Here is a 21,280-nt window from a genome sequence, read left to right as displayed (position 1 = left end):
CATTTTGAGCTCAATAATGACACTTTATGTTTATTTTGCATTTCAAGTTCGTTGTTTTCTTTCTATTGTTGGTATCAGCTGATGCGGGAAGCAATTCATACATAACCTCTCATTTGTGCTAGAATCTTGTTTACTGTAAGATTGTGACTTACGAAAATTAATAAGTGTATTATATTAGAAGAAAAAACAATACTGTTACCCATATCGACATAAAGAGTATTGTTGACAAATTCATAGATAAACATTAAAATGCCGAGTGTCAAAAGAACTTTGCCAAATATTCTCATTACAGGTAAGTAAACAATAATATCAATTTCACTTGCACGTGTTGTTTATTCAGAGATTTATGAAGAAATTGGACAGATTATCGTTATTGTTTTGATTCTTAGGTACTCCTGGAGTAGGTAAAAGTACTATGGCAGAGCAATTAGCAGGAAAAACGGGTCTTACTTGGCGAGATGTTAGTAAATTAGCGAATGAAAACAAATGTTTAAAAGAATACGATGAAGTTTATAAATGCCCTGTTCTTGATGAAGATAAGGTAAATCAAATTATTACTAATAAAAATAAATTATCAAATTAGTTCTAGAGTTATAATAAATGAATTTATATTGAAGAATCTAAGTATTATTATTGAAACATCAATACAATTAGTATAACAATGAATTTTATTTATTGCTATACTTAACTTTAATAGTCACATAAATACAATAAACAATAACTATTTAAAGATGATAATAAATGATAATTTATCTAGTGTTTTATGTCAGCAGTTTTGAGATATAACTCATGAGAAATTATATCAAAACAATACTTTATCTGATTGGGTTATGTTTTGCTTATAGTTGCTGGACATTATGGAAGAGTTTATGAATAAGGGTGGAAATATCGTGGACTATCATGGTGCTGATTTCTTTCCGGAACGATGGTTTGACATCGTATTTGTTCTTAGAACTGATAACACCATTTTATATGACCGTTTAACTGCTAGAGGATATGAGGGTAAGAAGCTAGAGGATAATATTGATTGTGAAATATTTCAAACGATCCTTGAAGAAGCTAAAGCATCCTACAAAGATGAGATCGTTCATGAGTTGAAAAACAACACTTCAGAACAAATGGAAGAAAATATTAATAGAGTATGCCAGTGGCTTGATCAATGGAAGAAAGATAATGATATTGTATGAATAATGTAAAGGCTGAAATATTTTATAAAACGTATGAATTATATTATATTTTCATATTTCAATTCCAGTCATATATACATAAAATGTAACAATATTTAACATTTTTCTATTCCATTATACCTAAACTACGTTTTAGAGCTTTTAATTTTTCATCTAAACTTGCATAGTATTTCATTTTAAGTAATATATGTTGTGCTTTTTGAATGTCGTCATTTTTAAAAGCTTCAGCGACTTCCCTAAAAAATAAAAATTAATATTATCGAATCTGAAACAATAAATTATTTACCATTTAAAAAAATTAATTACCTTGATAATGTGTCTAGTGTTTTTCTATTTTCTTTTGCAAGATCTACAATTTTAGTTTGATCATTAGCAGCTTCCTCAACTGCTTCATTTTTTTCCATAATTTCCATCAAAAATTTGGGATCTAAATCAGTCTTACCCTCAGGTATAGACATATTATTTAATTCTAATAAATATAAACCTCTAGTTAAAGGATTGGTGAGTGTTGAATAAGCTTTATTTAATAATGATGATAAGTATTCAGAGTATTGTTTTTCTTTCTGCGAATTAAATTTTTTAAAACATTCAGTAATGAATAAAAATTTAAGTCTTAAAGAAACATTATGAATTTAAATTACAAAAAATTTACATCAGATTTATTTCCAAATCTATCAGGATGTAGTATATTTTGCATTTTTCTAAATGTCTGTTGAATTTCTTTGGTATCAACATCAAAACTTTTTTTAGCTCCTAAAATCTCAAAGTAATCCATTTGATCAGGTGGTTCTTGAAGGGTTTGACATTTTTTACAAAATAGTTCTGATTTAAAAGGATAATTACATTGCCAACATTTTTTTGGAATCTCACTTGAGTACTTAGATACTCCAGCAAATTTAATATCTATTTCAATTTCTTTTTTCGCACACACAGCATGAATGTTTTGACATTTTTTGCAATTCCAAGCAGCTTTAACATAATTGTTTACTATTCTGCTCAAGCTTGTATAAACAAGCCTTGATCCCATATCTGAAAATGAAATAATTCTAAATAAATATTTAACACTTTCAAAAAATTTATAAAATAATTATTTATAATGCAGAAATAAAAGTATTTTACAATTTAAATGGAAAAGTAATAGAAATTAAAGTACCAATGTTTTGATAATTTATTATTGGGTTAACTAAAAGTATTTCAGGAGATAATATTTCTGTTTAATATTCGCATGTATTCTACTTATAATTTTATTTCAAAACAAGTAAAATTTTTACTTATAACACTTTTTTCCAAAACAACAACAATACTTAACCTTCAATTAGATAACATAAAGAAACTGTAGCTTATTTTAACCTTGGATAAATATACTGTAATTATATTGAGCCATTTCATTTGATTAGTGGCGCCCCCGCGTACTGTCTAAAGAATTCAAAACATTAATTGAAGTTATTCGACTGCAAATCGCTTGCCAATGAACGTTCTCGACTTAATTTCTTTTGTTAGTTGACTTCACAGAATTCATTTTTTGTCCTTTGTTACGCGTTCGTCATTTTTCATTTGTTTCCGAAAAAATTTAAGTACATCATCACAATAATCATTATGAATAAGCGAAGAAAAATACAAGAGACTTTTTATTCTCATTATTAAAATAAATTGAGCTTTTTTCCGAGTAAATTCGTCCGATTTTCTATTTCAATTAAAGTTAAATTGGATACTTTGATGCCACGGGGAAATGAGTATATAAATACTCGTGCGAAGGTGAAGTACACATACAAGTGCGGTAAGCGTTGTTGCCATAGGAAATATATCAAGAATAGGGGTTCGAACGACTCTCAGGGACTGGCGTTTGCATTAGGGACGGTGGGGTTGCGGAAATTGTGGGAGGGTGGTAAAGTTATCGTCAGTAGCCGTGTGACGCTTGCGGAGTACATCTCCTACGTCGCGAGTTGACTGTTTATTGGTACTTCCACGTGGTGTACGCATTTTAACGCCAATCCTTTGTGCGCGTGTCCGCGTATCCATGTGCATTGTACATCCGTCCGATTATTGTGCCTTTGGCTTATGATCACCTTTATTCTCACTGCCAATATCATCAAAAAACAATATACAATACACATATACCGTCCTTAGAAAAGGAACAAATAAACAAATCTAACTTGAAGACTGACTTTTTCTACTGAAAATATCCTTGTATTGAAAGAAGATAAGCAATAGAAAAGCAACTGAATCATAGCAGTTATGATTGTTATTGCAAGAATAGAACTACTTCAATCATTGCGGCAAAATAAGTTTGTAGCTAACGAATGCAGTAGCTACTCAACTCTCCAATGACTCTGAATTCCATCCTCTAAATTGGCTTAGTCCTCTCTGAATGCTAAGTAAGTTAACACGTTAGCTAAATATATACTGCATGCATGCATATACCATGACGATATTGAAGAGCAGGTGTTGGCCTAGGGATAGCCGCAAAATTTTCTCTTTACTGACAGTATAATATTATAGCACTGCAACACTGTAAACTTTAGCTGTCGTGAAATCGCGTGACTATAACTAACGGCAAAAGAATCGAATAACTGTAGAGATCTGGGTCGTTCTCTGGAAATAGCAAAGAAAATTATTTCATTTGCTTATATGACACTGCACAATTACATACATAAATTATGTAATGATTCAAGGTAAACAGTCTAAATGTCTTTATGTTGCTCATCTTTAATCTTATAATGTTTAATTAATATTACTATCTCTTACAGCCAATAAATCGTTATGCTAACACGTGGTATAAGGCAATTTTTGGATTCAGGCATGAGAGTGAATTCTCTATCGTAGCTGAGGGTCGTCGCCCTCGTCTTAGGTTTGCTATACCTTATGTCGAGGGTGGAAGATCCAAGACTTGGGGTGAAAATTTGGTATATATATAGGTGTAAGGGATGGCTTTATAACATTTGGACCCAAAGAGAGGAATTGGACACATGCCTCTGCAGTCATAAACTAAAAGAGAAGCTGCATCAGGTTGCAAAGAAGAAAAGAAATGAATTCAGTAGTGGTAAATGCGTCATACTGTAGCGTATGTACATACTTTTAGGGGATTCGTAGGGTTGGACAAGTCGAGGGGTTGAAAACTCTGAGGGGAAAGTCTCGTCGTTCTGTTAAGCTATATAGCAGATGATGCTGGAGGGTCAGGGACGTGTTAGGCTTCTCTCTCTGCCTTCTATATATTCGCATGTTATGTAGAAAGATAGCTAAAGCCGTGCGCCAAGCAATCCGTATCGTCATGGTAACCGCACCACCAACTGCTTTGGTGTGCGTATTCCTTTACTGCAAATTCATCATTCTTATTTTCCTTTCTTTAGATGTTATTAAAAATTTATTTACTTTCATATTAAAATTTACTTCATTTTCTAGTATACATTTGATATTTGCTATTTATATAACTTCTTTTTAACTTTTATTATTACTTTATAATATTTTTTTGCTATTGATTGTTGATAAAATGTCCAATATATTTATTCAAAAAATGATATCAATTATTAATCGAACAGGGAAGAGTTGAAAATGTGGAAGCTATTGAACCGGTGATGAACTGCAGTAATGCTGTTGGCCCAGGGAGTTTCAATACCAACGATTGCTGGTATTGTGGACGAAGAGGAGTACGCCAACAGTGAAGTTAATAGTGGTCGATATGACGGCTATGTAACTGATCATACTGATCTTGGGTCAGAGATTGATATTGATGAATCTGAATATAGACGCCAGCTATTAAATGATGTAAGTATAAAAAATATACTGTATTTAATTTTAACGATTAAGTTCTTTTTTTGATTGATGAATAATTTATGTTTAATAACGTAAATAATACATACAAAGTTATCATGTAGTTGATTAATTTTTCATGAATTTACTATTTAAGTACAGTAATCGATAAATTAGTTTTTTCTTTCGCTTCAATTTCTTTTTTATTAAATGTTTATATTTATGTTATAAATGTTCTGATTATTATCATTAAAAAACAAATTTATGATAAATTTTTATGCTTGAAACAGATTTTTTTAATATTTTATGACTTAAGATAGAATTTTTTTGATTATGAATTTTAATTATTTGAAATGATTATGATTTGATCATTGTCCCCCTTTAATTTCTTATGTCTAATATAATCTTATTTTTAATTAAAACAACAAGAAATGGCGAATGTTATTTGACAAATTCGATCCGGAGGGGTTTGGAGAAATACCAAGGGATGATTTTCTGCAAGCTTTAACAAGTTCAGAATGGAGAGCGGAGATCCCAGTAAACAAGAGAGATATTCTTCTGGCTCGAGTGAAAGAATCTCATACGGATGCCATCACATTTCAAGACTTCGTCAATGTGGTATGTTATGCTTTATGGTTTAGTTTATTTAATAGTTAAGTCGAACGATTGACCAAGCTAGTTCACAACTGAATACACTCGGAATAATAGCTGACCATTGGTATGTCGGATTATCTAAAAATCTTGAGGGTAAAAGCAATATCCTAAAATTTTTCTGCGCCATCGTTTTCTTGTATTTACATCTACTGTGTGGTTTTTAAAAGACTTATATACATGAGTTAGGGCTAGTTTGTCTCTTTCTCTATCTCTATCTACCCTTGTGGCTCACATTGTTAATCGCTTATTTGTCAAAGCTGAACGAAGAATGTTTTTTTTTTTGGACAATAGAAGCCGGTAGCTCTCTACCTTGGAGAAAATTCACCCTAAGATAAATATCAGAACAATAACAATCCTCAATAGTGGTTTTTCACTGCGTTTACATCCGCTGACAATTTTCTTCGTCCTTCTTTTTGCCCCTTTTTTAAGGTAGTTCTCTAAAGAAGCACTGAAAAAAGCACCTTAATAGTTTTAGACGTTGAGTGGCGTAAAATTGGCCGGTCAATCTTGATGATGCTTGTATATATGCTTGATCGATTGCTCCAAATTGTGGTGATGGATTTTTACGTGACCAGGATAATCGTATTGATTCTCATCAAAGGAATTCACAAGTGACTGCAATGCTCAATAGAGCTCACCAATTGATGATATAGATTAGGCAATATTTACTTAATAGCATTAATGTATCTATATAATAGCTGTTGGTTTCAATTTTGGACAAAAGGTTGATGGTAATATATAACGAGAGACACACAACTGTTCTTCAATTCCATTTAGGCTGTGTAGATGGATCGTTATCCGCCTTTTTATCTCTCCCTTTTGCCTCATAATTTCGTCACCAATGGAACACACATCGGTTGACCAAGCGAGGTTCAACCGTTGAAAAGGAATATAATAGGACTTGGACGCGTTTGTCCGACAACGACAAACGACTCAGCGATCCGAAGTGCCTCTGAATGACGCATTGTCGGTAGATGGCACAAAATTATGGGGTTTGGCTCGCGCATAAGGTAATGAAGGTGTGTTATATAGTTAAGAACCGTGGAAAAGGAACTTTTCCACTCCAAAAATATATAATATTATGGGAACAGAGTTGAGTTGTTGAAAAAAGTCGTTGAAATGATTCTTTGTGTATCCAAGTAATTATAAATAAGTATATGTTGTCAAGAAATAGGTTTGTGGTATTTACTAAACTCTATCCTCTTCAATGGAGTAACAGAGGCATTGAAAGAAGATCCGTTTATCGGTTTTTGTCGGATCAGTCGCGCGCTCGTTTCCTGAGAAGAATCACTAGTGAGAGAGATTACCGGTGGATTTGTAGACCAAGAAATATAAGAGCTGGGGGACCTACGGGAATCCTTTCACTCATACTTCTTTCTGACCCACCTGATTTTTCCTGTTAACAGAGCACGCCAGTAAATCGTTTTTGATGGGGTTTTACTTTCAAAAGAATAAGTTTTCGAACATTTCCAAACTTTACCAATAGTTGGATGAAAATCTTTGCATTCACTCCTTTCACTTGCGATTGCTATCGTCTCATGTTTCATCGATTATTTTCGCCACCTGAAGAGTATTTGGACCTTCAGTACCTGCTTAGTAGATTCGTTTCTACCTGGTCGCGCCATTTAGATGCGGCCTTCAGTTTAAAAGGTTCAATCTTACTAGTTTAGAGGAAAGCTAGAAAGAGAGAAAGAGTGAGTGAATAAGAGAAAATCATGAAGGCGGTAGACCAAGCTGATGAAGATCGTTTGAGTGTAGTGATTAGCAATTAGCTTGGGCGGAGGTCGGCAGATCGTTTGCGCGAAAGCCGCGTAGCGGTAACAGTCTCGGTTAAAGGGTAAAGTATATCACAGTTGAGTAAAATGAAGACAGAGAAAAAGCACACGCGCGACCACCACCAGGCGCGATCGCCGGTGGTCCATCATTCTAACCTTTTTTTTTCACCTTCTCCCTTTTTTCTTCTCTCTATTATCTTGACTCTGTTGATGGCCATACGTGGTTGAGAGTGAGGACAAGAGATAGAATGTAAAAGAAGAAAAAAAGTCGTGAAGGTTCACACGAATGCCTCGCGACGATCCCACGAGTGCGCCATACGAATTTCCATACTCGACACCATCCACACTCCTCTTCACCATCTCTTTTTCTCCTTCATTTGCCTTTTTTCTTCTCATCTTCATACTACATTTTATATATGCTCACACCCTCTCAACGGTATATGTTTTTAACCAGTGCATTACTCATGTGTTCTCCTGCTCCTCCCTATATCCTAAAACTCCCGGCTCTTTTCATGCTCGAATAAATTTACAACAAATTATTTATATTCCATCGGTTATTTCCATTCGTAGTGTTCGACTTAATCCAATATTTTACTACACACCGAATATCAATTCGAGGTTTCTCAGACAGGTCATGGTGTTTTAAAAAACAATCACCAAAAAGCTAAACTGTGTTTTTTTTTGTTCACACATATATAGGTAGAAATTGTACAGCTCTTACTGGAAATATATTGACAGCTGAAGTGGAAAAAAGTGTTAAGATTGTGTCATGAAAAAATAATAAGTATTAGAGAGGACAAATGTCCTGGTGAGAGATCCATGGGAATGAGTCAGAGAGTTTGGTGGAGAAAAAAGAGAGAAAGCAAGAAGAAAAATGACATGGTACGCCTATTAGTGTCAAGCAAAGGGACTGATCACGCGTTCACGCTAAAAGCATTCTGGAATATGCGAGACCTATCTATGTAGATCGATAGCTCATTTGATCATGGATGATCGTATCTCCAGCATACCTTCGTCGTGGAAGAGTCAAGAAGTCGGAGGATAAAAGAACAAGATAGATTCATTTGAGTTTGACATATTTTACCTCGTCCCTGTTCTTGTCGTCTTTGTTTTTATCTTATCGCCGAGTGGACCTGGCGAGACAACGTCGTTGTCATCGAATTAAAAGCTCGATAGGCTTACTACGAGACCTGGTCTTGGGTTTCGTGGAAAGACCGCACGGGTGCGGTGGCGATTCGTTCTGTCTTTATCTCACTCTCACGATGACCTTTGAAACGGCTCTTAATTAGGGGATAATAGAAACAAAACACAGCCAATCACGAGGATACTTGAGATAAAAATAAAGGATTTAAAGCGTGAGGCAAGGAGAAAAAAATTGTAGACCCTGCTGCATACCTTACAATCCTTGTAAGAGACCTCCGAGATTGTAGTGTGTTGTGTTGACTAAAATAAATAAAATCAACGTGGCGTAATTTCCATATGAAACTATAACACACGCCGAAGAATTCCGTCTGACGTGAGAGATGATATATAAAGCATACAAAAAAACACTTGCTATTGATGCCAATATATAGCTTTAGAATCTTATAAAGATGTTGTTACTAATCCTAAGAAGTAGAGAGGAAGATAAAAAATCTGATTAACGATCCTTATAGAATAGAAAGACGATGATACCAAACAAAAGCAAAGGATATATACACATCGAGAAATAATTCCTCAATTTTCTTTTTTCTCTACTTTCATTTTAACTATACTTGGTCTGGCGCCACATGATCCAAGAAATTCTCTTTATGCTCGTACAGGAATCTGTTAGATGCGCATATAGAGAAACCATCGGCTCGTTATCTCCGGATCGCGATCGTCCCACCGACCGCGAACAACACGCGGCTTCTCGCCGAGTTTGGTTGTTGTGGTGAAGCTAAAACTCTTGGTATATAACGACATGGTTCTCTTCTCAGCTTTAAGTTCAAACAACAGATCGCTTCTCCCTACTACGAGAAATCAAGCAAAAAATTCAACCAAAAGAATATGATAGAAAGAAGACTGTACCGATTGTGGGTTTTTATCTGCTACTAAAAGGGTATATTGATCATGCTTATCTCTACACCCTTGGGGTGATGTCGCCATCTGTGTCAGGGTTGATGCAACTAAAGAGGGTGGATTGTATGATATAAATCTAGTGAGTGGCGCTTACTGGAGGCTCGAGGGAAAAGCTACATTTCAAGCTCATACTCTAGTGAATTCTACAGGTGTTTTTGTTTCAAAGCTTCTCTCAGCATTTGATCACGTTCAGTCTTGTTAAATACTTCACTCAAGCACATGTTCCATGTGCGCAGTCTTTCAATTGCTTCTTTTTCGCGAATCGATAAAGCTATCTATCCATCAGACAAACAAGTTTTGATTACTCTTACACCGATATATATCTACAAAATATGTACGTATAAATACATCTGAAAGGAATATGTGAAGAAAAAAAAAGGAAATACCCTAGATGATGGATAAAATCTCCAACTGGGATAGAAGCAAAACAAAATACCTGGTGTCAGCGGCATCTCACCTAATAACTACAGTGCAAATTTTCATCTTATTGAATCTAAGATCTTGGTTGACTTGTTTGACGTCTAACAATATAATAGACACCACTAACAGGCCAGCAGGTAAAAGCCATTTCACAAATGTAAAAGAAAATAATAATACAACGAGCGACAAACGACTCGTAACTATTGCTGTATACGTGTATGTATGTAGACTTTTTTCACTACGCAGTCTACATGTCGTTTTTGCTCTGTTCTCTATACTGTAGATAGGAATAACGAGCATGTACATCACTATATTCATTCTCTGGTCTTTGACGTAAATAGAAAAAAACGAGGAAAAAAAAGAAAAATTGCAGAAAATTGTAGCAGAAGCATTGCACCTTTGCAGGAGCAAGATAAAAGTCCTTTTGGCTTTTATATACATAATGTAGCTTTGTGGATGTGTAAATACATGGACATGGGATAGCTTCACACAAGCATCATCATCAACGCCCACCCAATTTCTCTTTCTCTCTTTCAACAGACTCTGTTTGTTTCTCTCTTACCAGGCATTTGCGGACCATCTGTCGGCGCGCGGGCCCGCGACAAAACAAACAGCTCGCCAATTACGCCGAGTGATTCTCGGCCCTGCTCGCCATTATTTGGACCACCCTCCGGACAAAAGCCCGTTCGTTCTATCTTTCTTTCTTTGTAGGCTCCGAAAACGATCTACCTTTTCTCCTCTTTCCCCTGCGGTCTCTATTTAAGCCTCCAGGTCGATTCACATACAAATTCCACAGCCCAAAGTGGACTCGCGGCGCCGCACACACGTTACCTGGCGTTTTTATTAGCACGTTCTCACTCCAACCAACTGACTGCGCTACTGAGATGCCCAAGGAGAAGTGGAGGACAACGACGTGGCATTCCTGATGACGCTGTACAACTTTGTCCCGTTATGGTCGCTGCACCATCGAGGACATCTTCAAGGTCTTTATGTTATGCACACTATTCTTTTGTCTTAGAGTGTGTACTAGTAGGATTGTATGTAAGGTAGTAAGTACTCAAAGCTGTTAAAATTTAAGGTTACTGTTATACTTGGTACAAACACCAGCAGTAATTCCACTCTATCTATCTTGTAGTCATTGTTCTCTCCTTGACGACAGAACAGCGGGTGGTTAATGTCCAAGCGTTGTATGCAACCTGCAACGCGACAGGTTCCTAATGGTTAGGTAAAGAATGAAAATAAGTTTAACTTATTCTAAATCACGAATTAGCTTTTCTCAGTATGGAATTTCTGACATATTCTTGTTGGTTCCCACCGTACAATCCTGTTTGTAGCAGTTAGTTTTGTGAATTTATATTTTCAACTCAATACTTGAATAGAAGTGTCATAGGTCCATCGAGAATTCTCTTTAAAATATATCATCTTCAAGATGGTGTCTGGAAAACTGAGTTTCATACTTATATGTCATTACAGTTAGATTCTTCCCAAGTGTCTGATGATGTTTAAGATGTATGCAGGTCCTTCAGGACACTTTCATGGTTGTTTAAGCAAGAGTATGTAAGATTGAAGACACATACAAGACTACCAAACACCTGACCCACCAGAGAAATCGTGAGAATGACCAGAATGTTGAGCGTGCTTGTACCTTGCTTCTGAGGATTACCTAGCAAATGGTTCTGTAGCAAGTTACACCATCGTCTATTCTCTCTATATCCATACACTCTTGTATATATATACTGTCATCTTACTAACTGGTCTGTGTTTCTTCGTACATTGTACCAGTAATATGGTGTTACGATATTTGCCATTTAAGATATTATATGTACCTGTACACTTCTGTAATGACTGGTCGAATAATGATTATTGTTATTCCTTTCAATATCTATATCCATACCACATAACAGACTCTGGTTAAGTCACAAACTTTTTCTCGCAGGAAAAACCCACCAATTGTCAGGCAAAAATATACATGTTCATTGTATTCCAACTTCCACTTCATAAAACGACGTGCCATGGCATATGCAACAAGAGTTGAATCGCAGCTGCAATATTCGGTATTTCAATGCACGCGCATACGATTTCGCTATTCAAAACCGGCTGTTCCTTTTAAGAATCCAAAACAACCCCTTTCGTTTTTCAATATTCCTGGACAATAAATCGGAAATGATTTCCTTTCTCTGTATTACGCGTTTCTTTTTCATCCATTGAAATGCTGTCGATTCGACGCATCAATCGATACGCAGACCCCTTTTTACATGAACCTCTTCTGAACACCCTTACAATCTGGAAAAGTGACACGACACACGCGTGTCACCAGGTGCAGGGCTTCTGAGGGGGCGGGCAACCAGACACCATACCATCGAAGATGATATGTGACAGTCTAGGCCTCTTATGCTTTTTCTGACCTGTCTCTTCACCCTTATATGTTTATTCCAGATGTTTCAAAGATTTGAGTAAATTTATAACAAATATTTTATTCTATTTCACTCCTCTGTCGTCAAGTCTAGAATTAGATCATAAGATTATATTTCCTTTTACATCTTATTTGAATAAATTTCTGTCAAGGGTCTTAGGTTGAGATACGTTGACTCTTCATTGATTTGAATAATCCAAAATTAAAATAATCATTTCTACTCAGATTTTTAGATATTGAAATGGAGTAACGGTTTAATAAGTCATTTTGAGCTGATGGTTGATTATTGAAAGATTGATTAAAATTTGAGAGAAATTTCTCTTGACTTAGTTAAGATTGGAATGAATAATTAATAGAAAAAGTTGAAATATTTTCTAATTTTATTAATATTTAATTAATAAAATATTTTTGACATTATTAAACAGTAAGTTTCAATTATATTTGATAATTGTTTTAATTATTAAACACAATATATGATCATCAATTATCTGAATGATAATTACATTTTATTTATTGCTATTATATTAACACATTTATTAAAATTGTATAGCAATTAAAAATTTTGATAATACATCATATAAAATATCAATTTATTTCAATAAAATTTATAAAAAGAAATAAAAATTGCTGTAAAATAACATCAAATAAAGTTATTTCTGTTTTATTTAAATATCTCACGATGATTAAATACGAATAAAACAAATATAGATAAAAAATATTTTAACTTAAAAAATTAAACACATTTAGTTGAGTTTTCTATTCTATTATTTAAAACAGATATGAAACTATCCCATGTATCATAGATTATATAATTCACACTCTTCTGTAAATATTTAAAAGGTAGTCTAGTTTTTTTGTTCCACCTTGTTTATCATATCTATCATAAATACAGGTTTTATAGCGTGTATAAAAATTTTTTTTTTCTAATAAATCAACAATTGTTTCATACATGAACATGTATACAAGGAATAGCTTGTTCTGTAGGTCGTTTTCACCTTCGTAGATTAGAAGCCGCCGAGAAATAAAGCACTCAAACAAACAATGCGGCTTCCCCCAGATGTTTCCGGTTTCTTATTTCACCGGATAGCCATCCGGACGCGTGCCCTCGCTTCCTGTAATATTCCTTCTCTTTTTCTCCAGTTGAGTCTTACCTCACTACCGCCCACAGTTTCCGCGATTTCTCCAGTGAGTCGTGAATTAATTTGCTCTTATAGTTGATGAAAGATCGGCCGCATTAAAAGCGATCTGATCACAGAAGGTATATATAATATAACGGTGCTAGTATATTATATCGATGATGAAATGATGGGTACATCAACAAAGTTGAAGAAGCACCGGGGGAGGCCGGAAGCAGCTGGAGATCGCGCACGAATGAGTCGCGTGCTCAGGAAGTGGCTTCCATCTCTTTAGTGCTCTCCCTCTCTAGTATGCTTCTCTTGTTCAACGCTCTTTACGTCTCAAGGGCTCTCCTGAGTACGCCCCCGCTTATATATCCTTGCTAAATGCTCAACTATGTTTAACGGACGTCATCTTCGGCACGCGCGAGGCATCATGCAGTCCAGGTGGCTGTCGAGATACTCTACCTCTCTATCCTTGCTTCTTTGATGGTACTTATATTCCTCGAGGTAATAGCAGATAAAAGTGTTGCCTCGTTAGTGAGTACTGAAATAAACTTTCTAAAATATCTACATGAATTATTTACACTCTTTGTTTGAGTTTATTAGATATTTATATCTTGATGCGGAGGATGATAGCTTTTTTTTTTGAATCTATCTCAACGAATTCTTTCAATTGATTATTTAATTGAAATCAACTTAAAATAACTTTGACTGAGAAATTTTTTATTCACATCATTTCTGAGAGAAAACAGTTTCGATTAAGCTGTAGGTAGTGATAAAAGTTTATTTTTCACATTTTATCTTTTTGTTCCAGATTCATTGATTAATTTAATTTCAATGATTTTATTTCTAAATATAAAAAATATCTGCAACACTTGGAGATGCAGATGCTTTTTCATGACATTTGGCAGCTAACAATAAATCTATTGAATGAACTGGACATTAATTATTCTGTTAGAAGTCTCACTTGACTAAATTTAATTAGCAATGATGACATAAATGGACGCTGGACATGTGTCGTTGTACCTAGGTATAAAGTCAAAGGGTCTGTAGTGTAGACGGCTAGGCATCTCGATGGCTTCACTTCTGAGGGAGGCAATGGCTATTACGTTGTTCAACCGCGTGCCTGGCAGGTGGTGAAACGTAACTTGTATATGGCCACCGTGTGTCTGATTATATAGAACCTACCCAGTAACTACATAATCCTTTAGTGCACCAGACTGTATAGCTTCTTGTACATGAGCAGTTAAGTCTCTCCAGCTCACCAAGATCTGCGAATAATAACTTGTAACCTATAATCTAGATGCTGCTTCTCCAAAGGTCATTCAGGATTACACTGATCGTTGTAATTATCCCTAAAAACAGCTAGGAAACAACATGCAAGTACTCGGATGAAGTTTTATCTTTTTTCATAATTATATTTATTGTTTTAAATAGATATTCTAACCATAATTATGTAATTGGGTGGATATTAAATTATGAATATATGTCTGGATAATATTCATCGATAGATATATTATACATCATTTTGGAGTTTCATGCAACAGCATTATTTTGCTTTATTGATTGTATTTATTAGCGAATGTTTCCATTGGGATCCGGTTTATTCAATACGTTGCTCATGTTAATTATGACCGTTATTAGTACTTGTTAAAATTATCTCTCGTAATTTAGGTCACTTTGTGTATAGCAATGGTCATTGTTTGTGAATAACGATTTTGAAGTGAAGGTTGAAAACATCTCTTGTACATGTTAGATACAAAATCAATTTGTTTAATGGAAAAAGCTATAAATTCAAATACATCATGATTTATATAAAGAGCATTTAAAAGTTCAATAATTGATGTGAAATATCAATCAAAAAAATTACAAACTGTTTTAACACAAATTAAAATTTCAATTTTGATCTAAACTTTTGAATAATTCTTTTTCATAAACATTATTCATTATAAATACTTTTATCTCTTTTTTAATTATTCAATCGAAAATTGTTCTATTTACATTTTTAAAGTTATCTATATTCCATAAATATAATTGCTAATTTAAAAGATTAACAATTAATAGATAATGAATTATTTATATTTGAGCATCTGATAATTGAAAATATTTTGAATAATTTACATCAATTTTGATTACAATATAATCTATTATTATCAGTGGAATAATTCCTATTATTTCAATCAATTAAAACATAACAATAATTTACATTTCATTTCAATATATATTCCCTATGGGTCATAATTAAATTAGTTATCTTTAGAAAAACATTTCCCCAGAGTCAATAATCAAATAATAAATATTTCGAAAATCATCCTTATTTGCTGAACTAAAAAGTACCATTAGTGAGAAAGAAACAATTTCAATTCATTGAAATGGAAAAAAATGAATAAAAGAAAGAGAAATGCTTAGGTGAACAAAATAAGATATTTATCAGTGTGAAAAGCAGACTCAGGCGATTGAATATATAGTGAACAAATTTCTTTACACACACAGACAGTAGAGAGTTGATGAGTGAAACGGCTGCAGGAGAAGAAGATGAGCCGTTGCACTCGGGATACCCGATACTTTCGATATAATCGATACAGGCGTCAAGCGAGACCGCGTTGAGTTAGTTTCTTTTTTTATTTTTTTCCATTTATATTCTAAATTTTTTCTTTCTCATGCTCTCTCATCTACTTCAACTCTCACTTATTTTTTTACATTCTATCTGACCAGAAGACTATGAAGGGTAAATCAGTGGGTCACGGGAAAACGATTAGTTTTTAATTTAGCGCCAGGCTTGGTATTGGCCGCGTGAAATCGTAGCTGCAGCCTGCAGCTTTTAAGGGTGAATGTACATATATACAGCTCAGCCTTTTGGATTAGTATGATGTAGATCTGACCACAGACGCCAGAAATTCGCTCCGGGTGCCTCAGCAGGGTGGTTTAGAACATTTCTTGCTAGCTGACCAATTATTCTTTTATTCCGTCACCATTTCGTTCCATTTTGTTTGGCAATCCGACTACTAATATATATCCCAATTCAATGAACACAATCACTCCTACCATATTTCTATTGACAGCATTTCCCTTCCTTGTAATTAAGATATATCTCAAGCTTTAAATCTATATATTTTAGAGCATAAGCGTAAACTAGAATTGACATTTATTTTACTTATGTTTCTAGGAAATTGTATTGGAATCATTTATTAGTTTGTAATATTCAATTACGATAATTTACTGTGGAGATTAGAACTTTTATTAGGATTATATTTCTTCATTAAATTTACTTGATGAGTTAATAGTTAATTAAGGATATAAAATTGATTTAAAAATCAAAATATTAGTCATAAAGTCTTTTAAATATAACTTTTATTATTTGATTTAATGATGAAGATAATTTTGATTCATCTTATTGGAAAGAGAATGAAGTAAACGTTTTTTACTTTGTTATTTTTTATTCGCTTACTGTTCCATTGACAGCAAATTCACAGTGTTCTCTAAACGTGTTTGAGCAAATTAATTAAAAAATTCCAGGAATAATTTTTATGCTTTGTTGCATGTATGTTGTAAATAGAAAAATACCAGAAAAAGTATTTCATTTACTGGTAAAGTAAATTCAATTCTTCTTTTTCTATTTTATACACTTTCGTATTTGATTGAAAAATATGAAAATGTTACAAATGCTATAAGTGAAAAGTATTTAAAAAAATAATGAAATGCAAAAATTTTTTATTTATGTTTAAAATGAATTTTATTTAATAATGTTTGTATTTAGTCAAGTTCAAAGTAATTATTTGTTAAGAGTATTTTCAAAGCAACAGTTGTCGTTAATTAGTATAGACAAAAAGGTATACTGTTGTTATATTTAGAAAATGACACGGTAAATTTCAAAAAGAAATAATTATTGGTGTGGGTATACCACCTGTCTCGATGGGTGACCATTTGGGAATTGAAAAGAGAAAAGTGCGTGATTTGAAGAAAAAAATATAAAACCAACTAAAGATGATGACTGTAACGACGCATTAACCATGACAAAAGCTATATAACGTAACATTTTTCTCTTAATGGACAGACATCTTTTAAGGCACGTGCCATCAAGTTTGTCCATGCAATCGGATATCTTGTTTCATCTTTCTACAAGTTGTCACTTGATATAATTCTCGCAGAATATCTCTCTTATATGAATTCATTTTACGAAAACTATCCATAGCATTCGTGAATGCGCCACGAAATGTAAGGTATTCGAGGGTCTGATGTGAATTCTGAACAGTGGAATTTCGAAATGAGGGGATAGGAATGTGGACGAAAATTCAAGGGTACATCTTTTGGGCACGAGCGTGTGGTTAATAATTGAGTATGAGAAGGAGAGAAAATAAGAACATCAAGAGCATCACCAGATGTGAGATGAACTCGTGCGACTACCTGCAATTTGCATGGACAAGCACAGGTGCCTTTACTATATATTCTCAATTTTCAAATGTTCTCTCTGTTGGCCAATGACCCATTGAATTTTGGATAGCTCTCATAATATCACGGACATCAGTAATTGGTCTACCATCACCCAATATATGCTTGTATCTGTATGTATACATACTGTCATATGTCGTTGGAATTTCAAACATTAATACGCTTGAATGTTGTATATTATGTGCTTGCAGCAGCAGCTTCATTATGTTTCAAAGCGACGGAAAGCAAGTGTAGGACAGTAATAATACGAACCAGGGTAGTCCTTTTGTTCTGGTGGACGATATAGCTGCAAAGCTTCTGGACGGTATAACGCCTCAGGATAGTCGCGATATACGCAATGCTGACGCGATTATAATGGCAAGCGGATGGCAATTTGGAGTTTGGCAAATGAGAACGGAAGCTTGCTGGACCACCGGGTCCGGCCGATTATCCTGAGAGAGCTCACCAGAGCACCAAGGGAAGCATCACGTATATCCTCAACACGACGGAGAATCTTGTCGTTTGGGAGGATCCTACACCTTCGTATATGTGCACATCTCGAATATTCTCGTAGTGTGTGCGTGCTACTATATATCCAACAGAGATTATTTTCATTTCAGCGTCTGGGAGAAAAGATTTGGACTGGTCGGTGGCGATGCTGCCGTGGTGGTCGCGTCTGGCCCAAAGCTGATGGTAGCATAGGTGTGGTCGACCTCCCTTGCTCCCTCCCCTACGTATACATATATATATGTATACCTCTGGCAGACTTCCCTTAGCAGCTCTGAGCTCATTTATAATGCTCACCTGGCAAACGCACAAAGAACTGCCTTCTTTTATCCGCGCGCGCGCCCAATCTTTAAAATACCTACCACCTTCTTGACTCTCTTATGGTTATTTCGTGGTGCCTTGTTTTCTCTCTGACACTCGTTATTTCTTCTCATGTTTTTCAGTACCGTTTTTTATGTACCATCTATTATATATACAAACAATAGTCATCAATCCGACAAATTTACTTAAGGATATATTATAGGTATGTTGAGATTTTTTGGACAAAACATTTCGATTCCAGCTTTGTTTTTAACCCCCTGCGTAGTTGATTTAGCAGGAGGCTTAGGCTTTTGAGAATTGTTTATTTCATTTTGAGAATGAAATCCTTATATCAACTCCTAGGAGGTCATTTTGCCTACAAGATGGATTACTTGTTCAATCTTTCTTTAGGATTTTTTTTTCACTTATTTATTATATTTTAATTTATTAAACAGAAAAAATTGCAATGAAATAAAAGTTATTTTACTTTTTCATTTATTTTTAGAATTACTTTTTTTTATTCAGGTAATTTCAATTTTTTTTAGTGTATAAAATAAAGTTTCGTTTTTAAGAGATAATATTTTTCTTATAGCTTCTAGTTGATGTTAATTTTTGATGAGACATTTTAAACGAAATTAGAATTAAAATTACCTCTTGATCATTTTTGCATCAAGTAAATTCTTTAATTAACAAGAGTATTTTTTCCGAAAATAAACATTACAGCTCGAAAAAAAATTATAATATGTTAAAAATTAAAAAGCAAGAGTAAGTTCTGCTTTAAATTAATTTAATACACGTTAATGTATATACATATATATATATACTTCTTTTTTTACAAAAAAACATACACTCTTTTTATCCAAGTTCTTTTTACTCAGTTGTCCCTCCAATGTTTTCATATATAGCTTTTGCATAAGGTATTGAAGTAGATCAAAAAGTTTTTTAAATTCAATATTTTTTGAATCCCATTAAACAGAATTTGTTATTTCATTAGTACATGCATCAGCTTCATAAATCGTTATACCAAAAATTACTTGGCTCTCGCTATTTGAATATTGTTAAAGAGTCGACAAACAACATACAAAAAATGCAAAAAATTAAATTAAAAAGTAATTTTTGAACTAAATTTAAATTTACAAAAAAATACTTTTCAAATATTTTTTTTTTTTTTTAACTCTATTTTATGAATGATTTTAAATAACTCAGAACATTGATTGACAGATAAACGAAGGAAAGGATAAAATAAACTCAGCTTTCAAATAAATATTTATGTACATAGAATCGTATAAGATTTATCGAAAATCCTTTATTCTCGTTGGAGTTCTCCCAGAGAGCTTTTAAACAACTCATAAACAATAATAAATTAAATTTAATATCACGTTTATATTCATCTAAATATTTTATTATCTAAAATTTTTTTTATTCCAAAGTATATAAACAATAGAAGGAATACAATTCAATTAAAGCAATCCTTGGGGAAAAACAGGACGTTACGTGTTACTTAAAGAGCCAAATGCTTCGTAGAATCAATTAGAGACATTTGAAAAGAGATGGAACAATAAGAGACTCATAGGATGGAAGACTCATAGCGTAGATTATCTTATAGTGAATAATTTGCTTGTTTCATTGGATAATTTGATAGAGGCGCCAACGCCATGTCGTGACAGTCTGCGCGCCGGTAAATGCAAGTAATAGATCCGGTTGGTAATCATGAGAAAAAAAATACAATGTTGAGTTGTTTTTTTTTTCTATAAATTACATAAATATTCTTTTATCTAATTTCATAAAAATGACATATTAAAAGAAAATTATTCTCATGACAAAACATCACATCACTTTAATTATTTATTTTTCAAAAATTCATTAAAAAAATTATTTATCATTATTTCAATACTAATTCGTTGGTTCTATCAAATACAATAGCACAGTAAATAATCGAATACAATTAAACATAATATTTGTCAAATTATCCATCAGTGAAAACACTCAATTATTTACAAACAATGTCGACAAATATTGTCGTGAAAATAAAATATTCACATCAGCCGTTTTATTAGTAGAATAAAATGAATATAAATTTCCACGTGCGTATTTTAACTTGTAAATTCCAAAAAAGTCGATCAATCAATACGGCAAAGTGACATGTGCAGAGTATTAAGAAGAAAAGTATGAAGATAATGGCTGATATATTGTGCATTGAGATTTTTTCACGTAGTCTTTTCTGAATAGGATTATGCGTACGATGAAGTCAAGTTGCCATGCGGAAAAAGTTGTGTATTAGCTTAGGAATTGCCAATGCACTTGGTATGCACGCGTCGTTGCAAACCGGCCAGCTCCAGGTGGTGGCGCGTGCTGTGTCGACAGGTGGCGGGCGTTCAAAACTCGTCCAAGTCTGCTGTATTTTTTTCCTTCTCTCTCTTTCTGTACACTCTTCACGCTTCTTCGTCTTTCTCATCCAGACGATGGAATCTAATTTGTCTTGGAGCTGCTCGAGGTGAACTGGAGGCTGGTCAGATCAATACATATATATAGGTATTTTATTATATTATACTTGAATTGAAAAGGTGAAATAAGAAAAAGGGGATGTGCATATAATAGATGACTGTGAGTTGTGCGATTTGTAGTTCTATT

The 21,280-nt window shown here is 33.8% G+C and overlaps 2 protein-coding genes and 1 long non-coding RNA gene across 3 annotated transcripts; 2 read left to right on the top strand and 1 right to left on the bottom strand.

Moving 5' to 3' along the window:
• Window positions 1-79: 79 nt before the first annotated feature.
• Window positions 80-1,233, top strand: Ak6 (adenylate kinase isoenzyme 6). Its single transcript, XM_035088811.1, has 3 exons — window positions 80-292; window positions 390-541; window positions 846-1,233. The coding sequence occupies exons 1-3, from the start codon at window positions 250-252 to the stop codon at window positions 1,185-1,187; spliced, it is 537 nt and encodes a 178-aa protein (XP_034944702.1). The 5' UTR covers window positions 80-249; the 3' UTR covers window positions 1,188-1,233.
• Window positions 1,234-1,245: 12 nt separating this feature from the next.
• Window positions 1,246-2,515, bottom strand: Hsc20 (iron-sulfur cluster co-chaperone protein HscB-like protein, mitochondrial). The gene is made up of 4 exons (XM_035088810.1): window positions 2,341-2,515; window positions 1,840-2,216; window positions 1,494-1,750; window positions 1,246-1,423 (listed from the first exon to the last, which is right to left on the bottom strand). The coding sequence occupies exons 2-4, from the start codon at window positions 2,212-2,214 to the stop codon at window positions 1,294-1,296; spliced, it is 762 nt and encodes a 253-aa protein (XP_034944701.1). The 5' UTR covers window positions 2,215-2,216; window positions 2,341-2,515; the 3' UTR covers window positions 1,246-1,293.
• A 487-nt stretch (window positions 2,516-3,002) lies between these two features.
• LOC118070261 (uncharacterized) lies at window positions 3,003-5,497 on the top strand. The gene is made up of 3 exons (XR_004690738.1): window positions 3,003-3,562; window positions 4,724-4,949; window positions 5,364-5,497. It is a non-coding gene; the product is annotated as an uncharacterized lncRNA (long non-coding RNA).
• Window positions 5,498-21,280: the final 15,783 nt, after the last annotated feature.

Source organism: Chelonus insularis, unplaced genomic scaffold (assembly GCF_013357705.1).
Source record: "Chelonus insularis isolate UGA/USDA-ARS -01 unplaced genomic scaffold, ASM1335770v1 contig_568_pilon, whole genome shotgun sequence".
NCBI lineage: Eukaryota > Metazoa > Arthropoda > Insecta > Hymenoptera > Braconidae > Chelonus > Chelonus insularis.
The sequence above is the reverse complement of the archived record's forward strand: the minus strand, read 5'-3'. Positions and strand labels throughout refer to the sequence as shown.

Excerpts from the sequence above, each read along its gene's own strand:
- Ak6 (XM_035088811.1), top strand. The coding sequence starts at position 250 with ATGCCGAGTGTCAAAAGAACTTTGCCAAATATTCTCATTACAG. Across the intron at positions 293-389 it reads GCCAAATATTCTCATTACAG|GTACTCCTGGAGTAGGTAAA; the intron begins GTAAGTAAACAA and ends TTTGATTCTTAG. Across the intron at positions 542-845 it reads CTGTTCTTGATGAAGATAAG|TTGCTGGACATTATGGAAGA; the intron begins GTAAATCAAATT and ends TTTTGCTTATAG.
- Hsc20 (XM_035088810.1), bottom strand. The coding sequence starts at position 2,214 with ATGGGATCAAGGCTTGTTTATACAAGCTTGAGCAGAATAGTAAACAAT. Across the intron at positions 1,751-1,839 it reads GATTTGGAAATAAATCTGAT|AAAGAAAAACAATACTCTGA; the intron begins GTAAATTTTTTG and ends TTTAATTCGCAG. Across the intron at positions 1,424-1,493 it reads ACACTAGACACATTATCAAG|GGAAGTCGCTGAAGCTTTTA; the intron begins GTAATTAATTTT and ends TTTATTTTTTAG.